Genomic DNA, 17761 nt, shown 5'->3' on the forward strand with positions numbered 1-17761 from the left:
TGGGAATTTAAATTTTAATAAACGAGTGTGAACGAGACTAATAAATTTGAGAATACTCTTTAGGGTCGTATAAATTGATTATTGATAATTAATATATCAATATACCACTCTAAATGGAGAATTTAATGTTTCAGATAAAACCTCGAAGTTAAAATGTCGAAACTCGTAAGTATTGACGTGTAATTAACGAATATAAGTTAAGATATATATATATATACCATAAAAGACGATCCTAGGATCTGGGGTACTTGATCATCGTGAAGAGAAGATTAAGGAAGAAAATAAATATATAAATGACATAAAATAAAAATAAGCTTACATGGTAATATCGGGCGGGATAACCGACCACTTAATTGCATAAATATAAAATGCGGAAATATAAATTACAAATATAAATAAGGAAAGGAGGAGAAAAAAGTGTGGAGGGAGAGAGAAGAAGTAGAAATTTTCTAATCTTGAGAAAATTTGGTGTGTCTTCCTTTGGAGAAGAGGGTCCTTTTTATAGGGAAATCGGAGTGCATACTGTAGCATGAATAGTACTTTGTCTGCCACGAGATTCCTGTAGATGAATAGTACTTTGTCTGCCACACTACTGTAGCATGAATAGTTGTCACGACCCAATTTCGTGGATTGTGACCGGCGCTAGGGTATGGGTATGGTCGTACCAAAACCCGTAGCAAGCCTTGCGGAAAAACAATAAATAATAAAAATAACTTAAATATCTGGAAAGTTTAACAGCATGCCTTATATATAATAATAAAATATTCCGGAGTGAACATGCCAATAAATAATCGAGCAAATCGATAATCCCAAAGTATAATAATCCAATGAAATAAATGACTAGTTCTACTGCGGTCTAAGAGTTCGAAAAATAGAAACTAGTTTAATAACATAAAAACCTCCGAGGAATCAAAAGAATCGGAGTGGACCAGCTTTCAAATCATAAACCTGGAAAATTTGGGAAAACAACGGGGTTAGATATACTGAGATGAGTTCGCAATACTATTTACATTTATTAAGTTTAAAACCCTTAAATCAAAACATTTTTATACTAATAGAATATGATTATGGAAAAACAGTATTGAAATGATCCCAGCGTAAGTATGACATAGCATACCGATAAACCCAGAGTGGACGGGAACAAATCCTCGTCAAATAAATATACCAGCGTGAGCAAGACTTTAGTCTGCCGTTTCCCAGAGTACTTACCGGTGCACACAGTCTCGATACAAGCCTATCGAGTAGCTCGTTTCAATCCAGTTCCATAATCCGTAAAAAAACAGTTTGCAAACATTTATAATATTAAAATAAATTGCGGTACTTAATAAAGCGGTAAATAGCACTACAAACTCACTGCTTGCTTATCCACGTGATCTTGGCAAACAGCTAACCCTGGTTCGACTCCGGAGCGCGAGTAGTCGAAGAGTCTAAAAATAAATCATACGTTAAAATCGCTCCAACCCCTAACTCTAAGAATACTAGACACCAAGTAGGACTCGCACAAAATAATCCAGATAGAAACACAGAGAAACACAACCTCACTTAAATTATAATGCCGTAAATAAATCAAGCATATTGAGTTCATATTTAAAAATCATCCGAAAATATTAATTAAATAATATTTAATTAATAAATAAAATCCTTTCCTCAAATAGTGGGGTAGCCGAGTTTCTTAAAACTACCAAGCTAATCCCACATGTCGGGTGACCCAAGTCTAACCCGACCCAACCATAAAACCAGAGTTATAGACCACATTTTATAATTTAATATTTAATAAAAATATTAATCAATATCAAAATAGAACTCAATAGCTTGAAACCCAAGTAACTAATTATTACCGAAAAATATCTCAAATAATTACATAGCCAAATAAAGTAAAAATATAACTTTAATTTCAAAGGCATCCTAAGCCAAAAATATCAAATTATCAATTAAATAATAGTTATTAATAATTATTAATTTAATTTTTAAATACTCTAAAATTATTTTTAGGTCTTAAAAATAATATAACTAATTTGTCAAACTTTCAAATTAAAAGAAATTTCCAATTCCCATTTAATATAGATAATTAATAAAATTACATATAAACCATAATAGGATTAATATTAAATTAAGCTTAAAATATTAATGCCCAAATAAATTTCAAATTTATAAATACTAAATTATTTAAAACGTCAATTAATAAGTCGAAATCAAATTCGCAAATTGAAATCGAAAATCAATTAAAACAGTTAAAAGATAAGTTTAGGAACCATTATATTTCAGTCACAAAAACTTAATGACCAAAGCAAACTATTTGCCAAAAACTAATTACAATGGCCAATAGAATGAGGACAAGTAATCATCTTCCTCAATTATGCCATGATACAAACCCATCTTCCATAATTTCAACTTGCAGAGACGAAAATCATCACAACAAGCATTTAAACTTCATAATTTCTTAACCATCAAACTAACCAATATCACATAATCAATCAAGCAAGAACATAATAGTCATCAACAAGTACTTTAAACAAGATCAAGCTTAATAAGATCACAAAATCATAAACCCCGAAAACTATGATTTATGGCAGAAACTATCCATCAAACAAACCCAAATCGAACTCAGTAATCTGAAGCAAAACGACGGACTAAAATCACACAAATTGTTTAACAATCAAGAACACCATAAATCACAATCCTTTTCACAAAGAATCAACTCAGAAAAACAACCCAACAATTCGGCAGTAATACAATCTCAAGAACAACTTAAAACAATGAAAAACGGTGAGACGGCGGCGATTACTACGGGTTCGTTTACGTACCGTTTGACAAACGAAAGGTGTAGAAACGTAGATGCGTGAGTCTACTTTCACGGGAAACAAACGGAATTGATTTCGACCTCCGAACGGCTGCCAAACGAATCAAATTTCAGAAGGATCGATTTAGAACTCAAAAACAGAATTTCTTAAAAACGGTAAAACGGCGGCGATTGATACGAGAAATATAGCGTACCGTTTTACGAAACGAAAATTGGGATTTGTAGGTACGCGAGTCTTCTTCGACTGGAACGTTTCGGAACTGGATTTGAATCTGAAACGAGTGAGATATAAGTTATGAACGGAGGCGTCGTTTATTGATCAAAACTGAAATATTAATCAACTTACCGAAGATTTTTGACAAACTTTGGTTGATGATTTCGGAAAGGATTCTCAGCGAAATTGAATGAGGAAAGCGGCTAGGGCTAGACTGATGTGTGGTGAAGATATTTGGTTTAGAAAGCGTTTTTAAAACGCGGATAGATCGAGAGAAATCAGGGGGCAAAATTGCCCCCCTAAAATTCCGCAGCAGGTCTCGTACGAGACCTGCACATCACGTACGAGACCTGGTCCAACCGAGACCTGGTCCAACCGATTCTGGTTGGACCGAACCCGACCCGAAACTTTTTTTTTTTTTTTAAATAAAAAAATATATTTTCGAAACCCGGATTTTAATTAACTTTTTTTCTAACCCGGACTTAAAATTACACCATTTCCGAATCGACTGATAAAATAAATTTAATTACGTCGACAACTAAATTTTTACCGGAACTAGTAACTTAAACTTCAAAATTTTACGGGATATTACATTCTCCCCAACTTATTAAAAATTCGTCCTCGAATTTAATCACAATTAACACATAACACTTAAAATAACACAACACAAGTAAAACTCACAAAAATATCACATAGCAAATAATTTTCGTACCTCAAGGAAAAAGAAAAGGATAGCGACTCCGCATATCCGACTCGGTCTCCCAAGTGCACTCCTCAACAGAATGGTTCCGCCAAAGAACCTTGACCATCGGAATCTCCTTACTCCGTAACTTACGAACCTGCGTATCAACAATCTCTACAGGCTGCTCCTCGTAAGATAGCTCATGGTCAATCTCAACACTCTGGGGTACTATCACGTGAGAAGGATCAGAAATACACTTCCTCAACATGGAAATGTGAAACACTGGGTGAACCAACGACATATCTGGTGGCAACGCTAACTTATACGCCACTGCTCCAATACGCTCAATGATCTCATACGGACCAACATATCTCGGTGCTAACTTCCCCTTAACACCAAAACGCACAACGCCCTTCATAGGCGAAACTCGAAGAAACACGAAATCTCCAACCCGAAACTCCATGTCTTTCCTCTTCGGATCAGCATAACTCTTATGCCGACTAAACGCTGTCTCCAATCTCCGCTTGATCAATGGTACCTTCTCTGAGGTAATCTGGATAATCTCTGCTCCCGAGAGATTGCGCTCGCCAACCTCCTCCCAACAGATAGGAGATCGACACTTGCGCCCGTACAAGGCCTCATAAGGTGCCATCTCGATACTAGCGTGGTAACTGTTGTTGTAGGAAAACTCAATCAAAGGCAAATGAGTATCCCAGCTACCCTGAAAATCCAGAACACACATCCTGAGCATGTCCTCCAAGGTCTGAATAGTCCTCTCAGACTGACCGTCAGTTTGAGGATGAAAAGCAGTACTGAAATCCAATCTCGTACCCAAGGATTCCTGCATCGCCTTCCAAAACCGAGAGGTGAAAACTGAACCTCTGTCCGAAACTATCGACACTGGTACACCATGGAGACTCACAATCCGATCGATGTACAACTGTGCCAACTTTGAAGCCTGGTAAGTAACCTTGATCGGCAAGAAGTGAGCTGACTTGGTCAAACGGTCAACTATCACCCAAATCGAATCATACCCTTGTCGGGTACGTGGCAAACCAACCACGAAATCCATAGCGATTCGCTCCCATTTCCACTCTGGAATAGGTAGCGGTTGCAGATATCCGAACGGTCTCTGATGCTCTAACTTTACCTGCTGGCAAGTCAAACACTTAGACACAAACTCTGCAACATCCTTTTTCATTCCGCTCCACCAGTACGTACCCTTGAGGTCATGGTACATCTTGGTAGAACCCGGATGAACACTGTAAGCTGACTTGTGCGCTTCCTCCAGAATCTGGTCTCTCAAACCATCCGAATCCGGAACACACAGTCGAGAACCGTACCTGAGAACTCCATCCGCCAGAACAAACTCAGAATTTCCATCCAGATGGATCTCATCCATAATTCGTTTCAATTGTGGATCCTCAGCTTGTGAAGCTTTGATCCTATCAATCAAAACTGGTTGCACCTGCAACTGTGCCAATAAACAACCTCTCTGCGAAACCTGAAATCCGTATCCCGAAGCTAACAGACTATGCCACTCACGAACCATGGGTCTCCGTCCAACCTCAGAAATATGGGCCAAACTGCCCGAAGATTTGCGACTCAACGCATCGGCTACCATATTAGCCTTACCCGGATGGTACTGAATAGTACAATCGTAGTCTTTCAGTAACTCCAACCATCTCCGCTGTCTCAGATTCAGCTCACGCTGATCAAAAATGTACTTCAGACTCTTATGATCAGTGAAGATCTCGCAAGTCGCACCGTACAAGTAGTGCCTCCAAATCTTGAGAGCAAAGACCACAGCTGCTAACTCCAGATCATGAGTAGGATAATTCACCTCATGCTTCTTCAGCTGGCGAGAAGCATAGGCAATCACCTTACCATGTTGCATCAGAACGCAACCCAAACCGATACGGGAAGCATCACAATACACAGTGAACCCCTCAATGCCAGATGGCAAAGCTAACACAGGAGCTGTAGTCAAAATCTCTTTGAGCTTCTCAAAGCTCGCCTCGCACTTGTCAGTCCACTCAAACTTAACACCTTTCTGTGTCAGTTTAGTCATCGGTGCAGATATTCTGGAGAAATCCTGCACGAACCGACGATAGTAGCCAGCTAACCCCAGAAAACTTCTGATCTCGGTAACTGACCTCGGCCTCTGCCAATCCATAACCGCCTCAATCTTCGTCGGATCAACCTTGATCCCATCTTTTGACACCACGTGTCCTAAGAATGTAACTTGATCCAGCCAGAATTCGCACTTCAAGAACTTAGCATACAGCTGATGCTCACGCAAAGTCTGCAGTATCGTTCTCAAGTGGAAAGCATGCTCCTCCTCACTCCGAGAGTAAATCAGTATGTCATCAATAAATACAATGACGAACTGATCCAGAAACGGCTTGAATGCCCGGTTCATCATATCCATAAACGCTGCTGGTGCGTTAGTTAACCCAAAAGACATGACCAGAAACTCGAAATGCCCATACCGCGTTCTGAAAGCAGTCTTAGGCACATCGACGTCTCGAATCCGAAGTTGATGATACCCGGATCTCAAATCGACCTTCGAAAAGCACTTAGCACCCTCCAACTGGTCGAACAAATCATCAATACGAGGGAGAGGATACCGGTTCTTGATAGTAACCTTGTTCAGCTGTCTGTAGTCAATACACAGCCGAAATGACCCATCCTTCTTCTTGACAAACAACACCGGAGCACCCCACGGAGAAGTACTCGGTCTGATAAAACCACTATCACGCAATTCCTGTAACTGTTCCTTCAACTCTTTCAGCTCTGCAGGAGCCATCCGATACGGCGGTATCGAAATAGGAGCTGTGCCAGGAGCAACATCAATACAGAACTCGATGTCACGATCGGGTGGTAATCCAGGCAACTCCTCTGGAAACACATCAGTGAACTCATTCACTACAGGAACACTATGAACATCACCACTGTCACCCTCTAAATCACGAACCACCGCTAAGAAAGCCTGGCAACCCTTGCCCATCATACGCTTGGCCTTGATTGCCGAAATTAGATTCTTAGGTGTATCCGCCTTCTCTCCTTGGAAAGAAAAAGGCATATCACCAGGAATCCCAAACAATACCGACTTCCCTCGACAGTCGATAGAAGCAAAATGGCGTGAAAGCCAATCCATCCCCAAGATGACATCAAAAGATAACACGTCAAGCATAATCAAATCAGCACTAAGATCTTTACCATGTATAATCACAGAACAAGACGGATAGACCACATCCACCACAATACAGTCAGACAAAGGCGTAGATACAGATAAAGGCTCTAACAACCTAGATGGTGTCACACCCAACTTAGCAGCAAAACTCGAAGAAACAAAAGAGTGTGTTGCACCCGCATCAAATAAGAACAAGGCATCTACAAATGAAATGGGAATAGTACCTTGCACCACGGCGTTTGATGCACGAGCATCCTGAGGAGTCAGAGCAAAAACTCTGGCCTGACTCTGTCCCTGCTGCGGTGCCTGAGAAGAACTGTAACTACCCGAGCCTCTACCACCGTTCCCACGGCCACCAAAACCACGCCCTCCTGAACCACGGCCCCGCTGGCCACCAAACGAAGCGGCAGGTTGAGAATACCCTGCCGAAGGAGTGAAAACGGGCCTCTGCTGCTGAAAGAACGGCTGAGCAACACTAGCCGATGACATCTGCTGCCCAGACGACGGACACTCCCTAGCAAAGTGGCCCTGCTGGCCACAAGCATAGCAGCTACCTGGTGCAACTATGCACTGTCCCGAATGTCTGCGCCTGCAGTTCTGACAAAACGGAACGCTAGAAGTACCACTGTAACCGCGACCAGATCCACGGCTATTCCCACTGTAACCCGAACTATGAGAATACGGCTGATACCCTTTTCGAACACCTCCTTTCTGACTCTTGTACTGGGAAGGCTTGTGGTGATAGTTGCTGCTACCACCCTGCTGCCCACCACTCTGAAAACCACCGCTCGCCTTCTTCGTCTCAGTCATTTTCCCAAAGTGCAGTAAATTTGCCTCCATCCGACGGGTAGTGTCCACTACAGCAGAAAATTCCTTGGTCGTCTCAGTCAGAAGACTAATAAAGTCAGCACCCAGACCCTTTACGTATCTGTCGTTCACCCTTTGCTGTTCAGTCTGCAGATCTGGGGCAAAGCGACTAAGTCTCACGAACTCAGTAGTGTACTCGTGTACCGATCTGTCATCTCTCTTCAGAACCAGTAGTCTGTCTCTGAAACCCTCTGTCACTGAAAACGGCAAGAAGAAAGCTCTGAATCTCGCCACAAACTGAGCCCAGGAGATGGCAGCCATGTCAGCATGAACAGAGCTTCGAAACCAGTCCCCAGCTGAACCCTTCATTGACATCTCTACCAGAACGACGGTCTGACGCTCTGTAGCCTGTAGTCGCCGAGCATTCTGCTCAACCTCCTCGAGAAAATCCAGCGCGTCTCCGGAACCGTCAAACTCCGTTGGCTTCAGCCTCATGTAAGCCAACATCAGCTCCCTGTCAGTGGTTCCAACACCACCAACCGCAACACCTCCAGCCTGTGGTGCCTGTTGCTGCACGATCTGTCCCAGCATAGCATACTGGTTCTGCATGGCGATCTGTCCCGCCTGCAGTTGCACTTGATTATTCTGGAGTGCAGTGATCCCAGCCAGAAACGTCGTGAAGTCAAATGGATCGATAGGAGCTTGTGGTACACCTGGTGCCTGAACGCCTGCACCACCACGTCCCCTACCTCTACCTCCAGTAGCCTGACCTCTGCCACCCCGACCTCTGCCAGCTCGGCCTCTACCAGCCGGAACTCCACCTGCACGTCCCCTGCCAACTTGAACCTCTGGTTCATGTTGGTCGACCTCAATCGACATAGCGTCATCAGCTTCAGCCTCAGCCTGAGCTGCAGCACGCCTACGAGTGTTCATTCCTAAGAATGAAACAACAAATCTCAAACAATGCCCATATGGCAACACCCAGAGTATAATTTAATAGCTCACAAATTAACAATTTATCCAGAGTAATAACACTAACATTCCAGATTAGAGCAAAAATTTCGCAAAGCAAAACATCAACAACACATAAGACCGACTCAACACTCCTAAAGGTGAAGGTAGAAAGTTTTAAAAAACAAAAGATGACGTTTCAAAAGACAAAACTTGAATCCTAATTCCGCAGTAGATCCTATGAAACAACTATAACACTTAACATGCCTTAAAGAGATAAACGTTTACAAACGTTACGAAACAAATCCGAACGTTTAACCGTTTTAGCGATTGAAGCTAACGTTTACAAACGTTACGAAACAAATCAAAATATTTCACCTTTTTAGCGATTTAAGCCAAACGTTTACAAATGTTACGAAAAAAATCCAAACGTTTCCCCTTTTTAGCAATTTAAGGGAAACGTTTACAAAGGTTATGAAACAAATCCAAATGCTTCACCTTTTTAGCAATTTAAGCCTAACATTTACAAATGTTACAAAACAAATCCAAACATTTCGCCTTTTTAGCAATTTAAGCCAAACGTTTACAAAAATTACTGAACGAATCGAAACGTTTCACCTTTTAACCGATTTAATCCAAATGTTACAGAACAAATCCAAACGTTTCACCTTTTAAGCAATTTAATCCAAACGTTTACAAACATTACGAAACAAATCCAAACGTTTCGCATTTTTAGCAATTTAAGCCAAACGTTTACAAACATTACTAAAGAAATCCAAACGTTTCGCCTTTTTAGCAATTCAAGCCAAACGTTTACAAACGTTACGAAACAAAACCAAACATTTAAAACGCTACGAAAAAAAACCATTCGTTTCACCTTTTTAGCAATTTAAGCCAAACGTTTACAAAAGTTCCAAAACAAATCCAAGCGTTTCATATTTTTAGGAATTTAAGCCAAACGTTTACAAAAAAAAAATTAATACAAGCGATTCACCTTGTTAGCAATTTAATCCAAACGTTTACAAACATTACGAAATAAAACCGAACGTTTCACCTTTTTAGCAATTTAAGCAAAACGTTTACAAACGTTATGAAACAAATCCAAACGTTTCCCCTTTTTAGCGATTTTAGCCAAACGTTTAAAACGTTACGAAACAAATCCAAACGTTTCACCTTTTTAGCGATTTATGCCAAACGTTTACAAACGTGACGAAACAAATCCAAACATTTCACCTTTTTAGTGATTGAAGTCAAACGTTTACAAACACTACGAAACAAATCCAAACATTTCCCATTTTTAGCAATTTAAGTCAATCATTTACAAACGTTACGAAACAAAAACCAAGCGTTTCACCTTTTTAGCAATTTAAGACAAACATTTACAAACGTAACGAAACAAATCCAAGCATGTCACCTTTTTAGAAATTTAAGCCAAATGTTTACAAACGTTACGAAACAAATCCAAGCGTTTCACCTTTTTAGCAATTTAAGCCAAACGTTTACAAACATTACGAAACGAATATAAACGTTTCATCTTTTTAGCAATTTAAGCCAAACGTTTAGAAACGTTACGAACAAATCCAAATGTTTCACCTTTTTAGTGATTTAAGCCAAACGTTTACAAACGTTACGGAACAAATCCAAACGTTTTGCCTTTTTAGCGATTTAAGCCAAACGTTTACAAACGTTAGAAAACAAATCCAAACTTGTCACCTTTTTAGTGATTTAAGCCAAACGTTTACAAATATTACGAAACAAATTCAAACGTTTCACCTTTTAAGCGATTTAAGCCAAACGTTTACAAACGTTACGGAAAAAAAAACCAAACATTTAAAACGTTACGATACAAATCCAAACGTTTCTCATTTTTAGCGATTTAAGTCAAACGTATACAAACGTTACAAAAAAATATCAAGCGTTTCCCCTTTTTAGCAATTTAAGCCAAACGTTTACAAACGCTACGAAACAAATCCAAGCGTTTCACCTTTTTAGCAATTTATGCCAAACGTTTACGAACGTTACGAAATAAAGCCAAACGTTTCACATTTTTAGCGATTTAAGCCAAACGTTTACAAACGTTACAAAACAAATCCAAACGTTTCACCTTTTTAGCGATTTAAGCCAAACATTTACAAACGTTACGAAACAAATCCAAACGTTTCCCCTTTTTGACTATTTAAGCCAAACGTTTACAAAATGTTACGAAACAAAACCAAACATTTCTGTTTTTTAGCGATTTATGCCAAACGTTTACAAACGTTACTAAACTAATCCAAATGTTTCACCTTTTTAGCGATTGAAGACAAACGTTTGCAAACGTTACGAAACAAATACAAACGTTTCACCTTTTTAGCGATATAAGCCAAACGTTTACAAACGTTACGAAAGAAAGCCAAATGTTTCACCTTTTCAGCAATTTAAGCCAAACGTTTACAAACCCTACGAAATAAAACCAAATGTTTAAAAGGATACGAAACAAATCTAAACGTTTCGCATTTTTAGCGATTTAAGCCAAACGTTTGCAAACATTACGAAACAAAATCAAACGTTTACAAACGTAACAAAACAAATCCAAACGTTTCACCTTTTTAGCAATTTAAACCAAATGTTTACAAACTTTACCAAACACATTCAAGCGTTTCACCTTTTTAACAATTTAAACCAAACGTTTACAAACGTTACGAAACAAATTCAAGCGTTTCACCTCTTTAGCAATTTAAGCCAAACGTTTACAAACGTTACAAAATAAATCCAAACGTTTTGTAATACACCCTAATTTTAAGTAATTAATATTAAAAATAAAATTTTGAGGTTTCGATTATATAAAAAAATATTCTGAAAGACTACAATTTAACAGTTAAAGGATAATAATCAGGTTTGACTATTTAAGGTTAATAAATTAAATCACGGGAAGTGATTTAATAAATTCGAAATAAATTGAATTTAAACGTAAATTTAATTTATACGTATCCGTAAAAGAATATCGTAATAGTATGAAGTTAAAAATTTAAATTGGGAATTTAAATTTTAATAAACGAGTGTGAACGAGACTAATAAATTTGAGAATACTCTTTAGGGTCGTATAAATTGATTATTGATAATTAATATATCAATATACCACTCTAAATGGAGAATTTAATGTTTCAGATAAAACCTCGAAGTTAAAATGTCGAAACTCGTAAGTATTGACGTGTAATTAACGAATATAAGTTAAGATATATATATATATATATATATATATATATATATACAATAAGAGACGATCCTAGGATTTGGGGTACTTGATCATCGTGAAGAGAAGATTAAGGAAGAAAATAAAATATATAAATGACATAAAATAAAAATAAGCTTACATGGTAATATCGGGCGGGATAACCGACCACTTAATTGCATAAATATAAAATGCGGAAATATAAATTACAAATATAAACAAGGAAAGGTGGAGAAAAAAGTGTGGAGGGAGAGAGAAGAAGTAGAAATTTTCTAATCTTGAGAAAATTTGGTGTGTCTTCCTTAGGAGAAGAGGGTCCTTTTTATAGGGAAATTGGAGTGCATACTGTAGCATGAATAGTACTTTGTCTGCCACGAGATTCCTGTAGATGAATAGTACTTTGTCTGCCACACTACTGTAGCATGAATAGTACTTTGTCGGCCACGAGATTCTTGTAGATGAATAATACTCTATCTGCCACATTATTGCTGATTTTAATCATACCGCGAATAATACTCTGTCTGTCAATTGAGAGCTGTCGGAAATATTGTCGAGGAATAATTTTTTTTAATACACCTTAATTTTTGCATGGACTGCCCAAATGGGTTTTCGGTCCATCAGGTTTTTTATTTATTTTTATATATACCTTAATTTTTGCATGGGCTTCCTAAAAACAGGTTTTCAGTCCATCAGGTATTTTATTTAAACATACATATGACTTTATAAGCCTTTTTTTTACAGGATTTTACAATACAGACGGGAAGATCCCGAAACAGTCGTCTTCGTTATCTTCTGCTAGGTTGAACGTTGGTTCTGAAGATGCTGCAGAATTTGATGAAGATGATGATGCTTTGGATGATCCCTGAATAGTTTGAAGAAGTTCCTTCATAATTGTGAAGTACTGTTCTTCCGTTTTTGCTGATGCCAAAAGCGCGCTTGCTCTAGATTTTTGAGCAAAAAACTGTGTATGCTCTGGATTTGAAACGGGTAATTGGCTTCTTTTTGACCATTTCTCCATTTCCGGTTTTAGAAGTTTTTGTGGAACCTTGAAGGAACTCCACCACTTGACTTTAAATCTTCTCTGGATAATAAGATTTTCCAATTCAGTGTCCACGTCTAAGTACCACTGAGTTACCCATGGGACGAAGAATTTTGCAGAAAAAAGACATAGTGGAGCAAGTCTTTTCTCTACATCAGAAGGTTAAAGTAGGTTTTCCAAAGTTGGAAAGATTCCTGGACTTCGGGTATTAAGATATCGGTAACCGAACCATAATATTTCCACCATTGTGAAAACCATGATGGAAACAAGGCTGGGTTAATATGGTCGTTAAAATAAAATAACCATGTGTGAGTATTTTTATTGTTTTGGATCAAGAAAACATTGAACCAGGCTTGTTGGTAATCCCAGTAGGAAAACGTTTTACAGTGGTTTAGGGAGGTTGTAAAGTTTATTGAAAATGATTTTGGCTTAGCAAGCTCTTATCCCCAATCAGAAGGATTTAGGATTTTTAGAATTTTACAGGTAGAGTATGAAGGCTCTGATTGATTTCCTGTGTAGTAGAAGTGTTTAAATTCTACTGACTCGATCATTTCAAGAATGCTCTGGTAATATTCTCTTGTTTTAGATAAATCCCAAGGTTTGTAAAACCAATTTTTTCCAAACATTTTTTGTAACACCAAATATGAGTTTTGATCAAAATATCCATTTTCGATTGTAACAATATTTTGAAAACTCTGTTTTTCAATAAAACTTGTTTTCTGTTTTGGTTGAGCCAAAATATTTTGAGAACTGTTTTAAACCCAAATATTTTGAGAAAGGGTTTTAGAGGATGAAGATTCTCCTTTCTCTGTTTTGACAACGATTTTAGGGGTTTTACATGAGATAGTTATAGCTTGGGAAGCTATAGAGTTTCGGCAAGCCTCGAGAGATTTTAGAATTTCCAATTCTTTCTCGGATTTCTCTGTATTTTGCATAAAGCTATGAAGGGCCCTTACCAGTTCTGGGTGTTTTGAAATGGATGCTATCCATTCCTGTACCTGCAAAGTTTTGTCCTCAGACTGGGTTATATTTGTGGCTTTCGCAACGTCGACATAAGGTAATATGGGTTTTGCTCCTGAAAGGGTTATTTCAGAAGGAGCATCTTCGGGTTTTTTCTCAGAAGGCTGAACCTTCTCTTTTCCTTTCTTTTTTGGCATAAATCCTTCTATCTGTTCTGCAAAAAATCTCTTGTTAGAAAATCAGGCAGAGAGTTGGCTTCGCCTTTAATATATTCAATATCAAAATCAAAAATACTTAAAATAGCTTGCCATCTAGCAAAGATTTGTTTAGATGCAATATTTTGAACATCTTTTTGTAAAATCCCCTTTGCAGATTTACAATCGACTCTAAGTAAAAAAATTTGATTTAATAAATCAGATTGAAATTTCGTTATGCATAAGACAATAGACAAAATTTCTTTTTTAATTGTGGAATAATTCTTCTGGCAATCATTCCAATGGCCTGAAGTGTATTGAACAACTAGTTCCCTGCCGTTCTCAACTTGTTTTAAGATATCGCCAAAGCCTAAATCGCTAGCATCTGTTTCGACCACCTTAGGTAGATCTGGATTGGCTAGATAAAGACAAGGGATTTCTAATACTTGTTGTTTTATTTTTTTAATGATACTAGTGTGTTCATCAGTCCAGGGAATTGGGGTTTTCTTAAGCCTATTGTGAAGAGGCTTAGCTAACCTATTCATATTTTGACAGAAATCTAACACATAATTGAGGCTTCCGAGAAACCTCTGAAGCTGAGTTTTATCGATAATTTTATCAGGAAATTTACTAGCAAACTGGAAAGATCTTTCTATAGGAGTTATGGTGCCACATGTAATATAATGACCCAAAAACCTAACTCTAGTTTGAAATAGAGATATCTTTTTTGCAGAAACTACTAACCCATTTTTCTTGATGATGAAAAAACATGTTTTTAAATGTTTTAAATGTTGCTCAATTGAGTTAGAAAATATAAGAACATCATCAATATATACAATACAAAATTCCAAATAAGGATTAAAAATATCATTCATAATCCTCTGAAATTCAGAAGGTGCATTTTTTAAACCAAAACGCATTACATTCCATTCATATTGTCCAAATGGAACTGTAAATGCAGTTTTATACCTATGTTTTGGGTCGATTTGTATTTGCCAAAATCCCGATTTCATATCAAATTTTGAAAATACAAATGAAGAACATAGTTTTTACAAAAGGTCTTTCTTGTTAGGTATAGGATACCTAATCCAGCTTAATGCTTTATTTAGAGGTTTATAATTAATAACCAATCTAGGAGTTCCTCTTTCTATTTCTGAGGCCTTGTTGACATAGAAAGCTGCACAACTCCAAGGAGATCTAGATTTAGAAATTAACCCTTTAGATTCTAGATCTTGAATTTCTTTTCTATAAAACTGTTCCAATTCAGCATTCATCTGAATTGGCCTAGCCTTAGTAGGAATATTTTTCTCATCAAAAAGAGGTTCATAAGGTAAATCTACCATATGTTGTTTTCTGGACCAAAAAGCATTTGGTAGTTCCGAACAAACTTATTTTTCAAAAAGGTTTTGTAGTTCCGTTATCTTGTTTTTTATAACCTCAGTTCAACTGGTGTTCGATTTTTTGAAGTTGGACTTCTCGTTTTAATTGAAATAAATCGTTTTGTTTTCCTCTTATTAGAAGATTGATCTTATTATTATAGATAGAATTTGCTTTTATAATATTGAGATTTTTGGTTTTAGGTTTTTCTAAAAAAGAAAAATTGAGTTTTACTTTCTTTTCTTTAAAATAAATTCCATCATAATCTACCTTGTAAGGTGTTATTAAATTGATAAAAAGTGTTCCTAATATAACCGAATGGTGTATATTACGACCAATACAAAGTTTGTTTTTATTAACAAGCCACTGTTAGAAATACTTGCTTCCGTTTTCCCTTTTAAATTCATTTTAGAATTATTTGCAGAAGTAAGTCTTTCAGAAGTTTTTTCATGAAGTTTTTTGGAACCAATCCCGTCTTAATACAATTTAGATCTGCACCAGTGTCAAATAGCGCAATAGTGTCCATTTTAAAATTGTTTGGAAAAACAATAGAGATTTTTATAATATATTTTCTAGAGGTTATTTCTCTCAGAACAAATAGAAAATCTTCAGGAACCTTTTCTATTTCTTCTAGATTTTGTTTGTCTAATGACTCCTCTCCTTCACTATCACTGGAAGTTTGTGATAGTTGGGAAACTAAAAACTGGATAGTCTCCGAATCTTTTTTCTGTTTTTCTTTTATATCTTTTATTTCCGATTTTATGTCTTTTATTTCCTTTTGTAGGTCTTGAATGGTACCTAAAGGTTTTTTATCTTTCCTTTTTCAATCAAGAATAGTTGTAAGATCATACAATCCTGTACTAGTAGAAGGGATATTTGTTTCTACAGTTTTAGGTTCTTCTTCTAAGGATTTTTTGAGCTGATCTAGACATTTTTTCTGCTTTTGAGGATTACTAATATGCTGGATTACATCTAAGATCAAAATTTGTTCCTTTATAAGAACATTGACATGCTTTGATTCATAATCATCATCAGAGTTAGAATCAGAAATAGACGAAGAAGTAGTAACTAGTTCGTCCAATTGAGGATTTTGATCTTCTGAAGACATTTCAGTTTCAGAGTCAGAAGAATATGCTAACAAGACTTCTATTCGATCTAGGACTTCACCTTCTAAATGAAGTTCCTGGATTTTCCTAGATACTCTGCAATATTTAGATATATGGCCTTTCTTACCACATTTGTAACAAGTAATATCTTTTAAGTTGGCTTTATTTGTTTTAGGCTTATCATATTGTTTTCTGAAAGATTTTCTGTAAGGTTTTTTGTAATAATGTTTTTTATGATGAGTATCATGGTTTTTATCTTTGGATCTAGGACGAAAATCTCTAAATCTTTTAGACACACTTTTTGTTCCTCTGCTGCAATCACCATCACAGTTCTAATCTTTACCTATAGTAAAATCAAATTGATTGCAGAAAGATCCTAATTCTTTTTTACTTTTTCTTAATTCCCATTTTAGATGTTTTTGGAGTTTGAGATCTTGACAGATCTCTAGACCTTGTTTTTGTGTTAAACTAATAAGTTGTCCATATGTTAGTTGGTCATAAGGGATGATATGGGAACCAAAAGTTTCTCTAATTTTGTTTCTAACCTTTTCTCCTAACAGGGTTGGGAGACCGGCCAAGAACTTTTCTTTCCAAAATGGTTGGTTAGAGTCTTCCCTAAGCACGACTCTAGAGAGAAATGTTTATTTATACCATTGGAAATCACTAAGTTTTTTACATCTAAGATTTGACAAAAGGTCTGCGTTTTTATCTTTAAGATGTGTGGAATCTCCTATAAAGTGTAATGGTATAACAAATATAAGAGTTGACACAGCATCTTGAATAGGATTTCCTAGTTCATTTGGAACATGTCCTCCTTCATCACTTACCTGAACAACATTTAGAATATCTAATTGCTGGATCTTTGTAAGATAATAATCCCACCATCCTTTGAGTTGTCCTGAAAATCCTGCTATAAGGAGTTCAGCTACAGTCCTATCGGAGGTTCCTATTTGGGTTTTATAAGCATTGGATGCCATAGTCATTTGCTGTAATAAGTTTAAGATTTGGTATTAAGACATACCATCAATATTTCATTCGTAAACCGAGGAGGCATTGTACCTAGGCTGAACTAGCATATTAGGTGCATTGCCCAATTCTAATTCCGGATGCCTGGAAGGAATCATAGATAAAGGATTTGGGTTATGCCAGTGTAATTTTTCAATTTTTGGAGACTCTTCTTGAAAAGCTTCTTCATCAGATGTGTTTTCAATTTTTTCTAATACC

General features: G+C 37.0%; 1 protein-coding gene and 1 long non-coding RNA gene across 2 annotated transcripts; both read right to left on the minus strand.

Moving 5' to 3' along the window:
• Window positions 1-855: 855 nt before the first annotated feature.
• LOC126674625 (uncharacterized) lies at window positions 856-2987 on the minus strand. Its single transcript, XR_007639579.2, has 3 exons — window positions 2805-2987; window positions 1355-1427; window positions 856-948 (listed from the first exon to the last, which is right to left on the minus strand). It is a non-coding gene; the product is annotated as an uncharacterized LOC126674625 (long non-coding RNA).
• A 13267-nt stretch (window positions 2988-16254) lies between these two features.
• On the minus strand, window positions 16255-17520 carry LOC126672466 (uncharacterized). The gene is made up of 2 exons (XM_050366416.1): window positions 17189-17520; window positions 16255-16849 (listed from the first exon to the last, which is right to left on the minus strand). Exons 1-2 carry the CDS (start codon window positions 17518-17520, stop codon window positions 16255-16257), a joined length of 927 nt encoding a protein of 308 aa, XP_050222373.1.
• Between the last annotated feature and the right edge of the window lie 241 nt (window positions 17521-17761).

This window comes from Mercurialis annua, linkage group LG3, assembly GCF_937616625.2.
Source record: "Mercurialis annua linkage group LG3, ddMerAnnu1.2, whole genome shotgun sequence".
Taxonomy (NCBI): domain Eukaryota; kingdom Viridiplantae; phylum Streptophyta; class Magnoliopsida; order Malpighiales; family Euphorbiaceae; genus Mercurialis; species Mercurialis annua.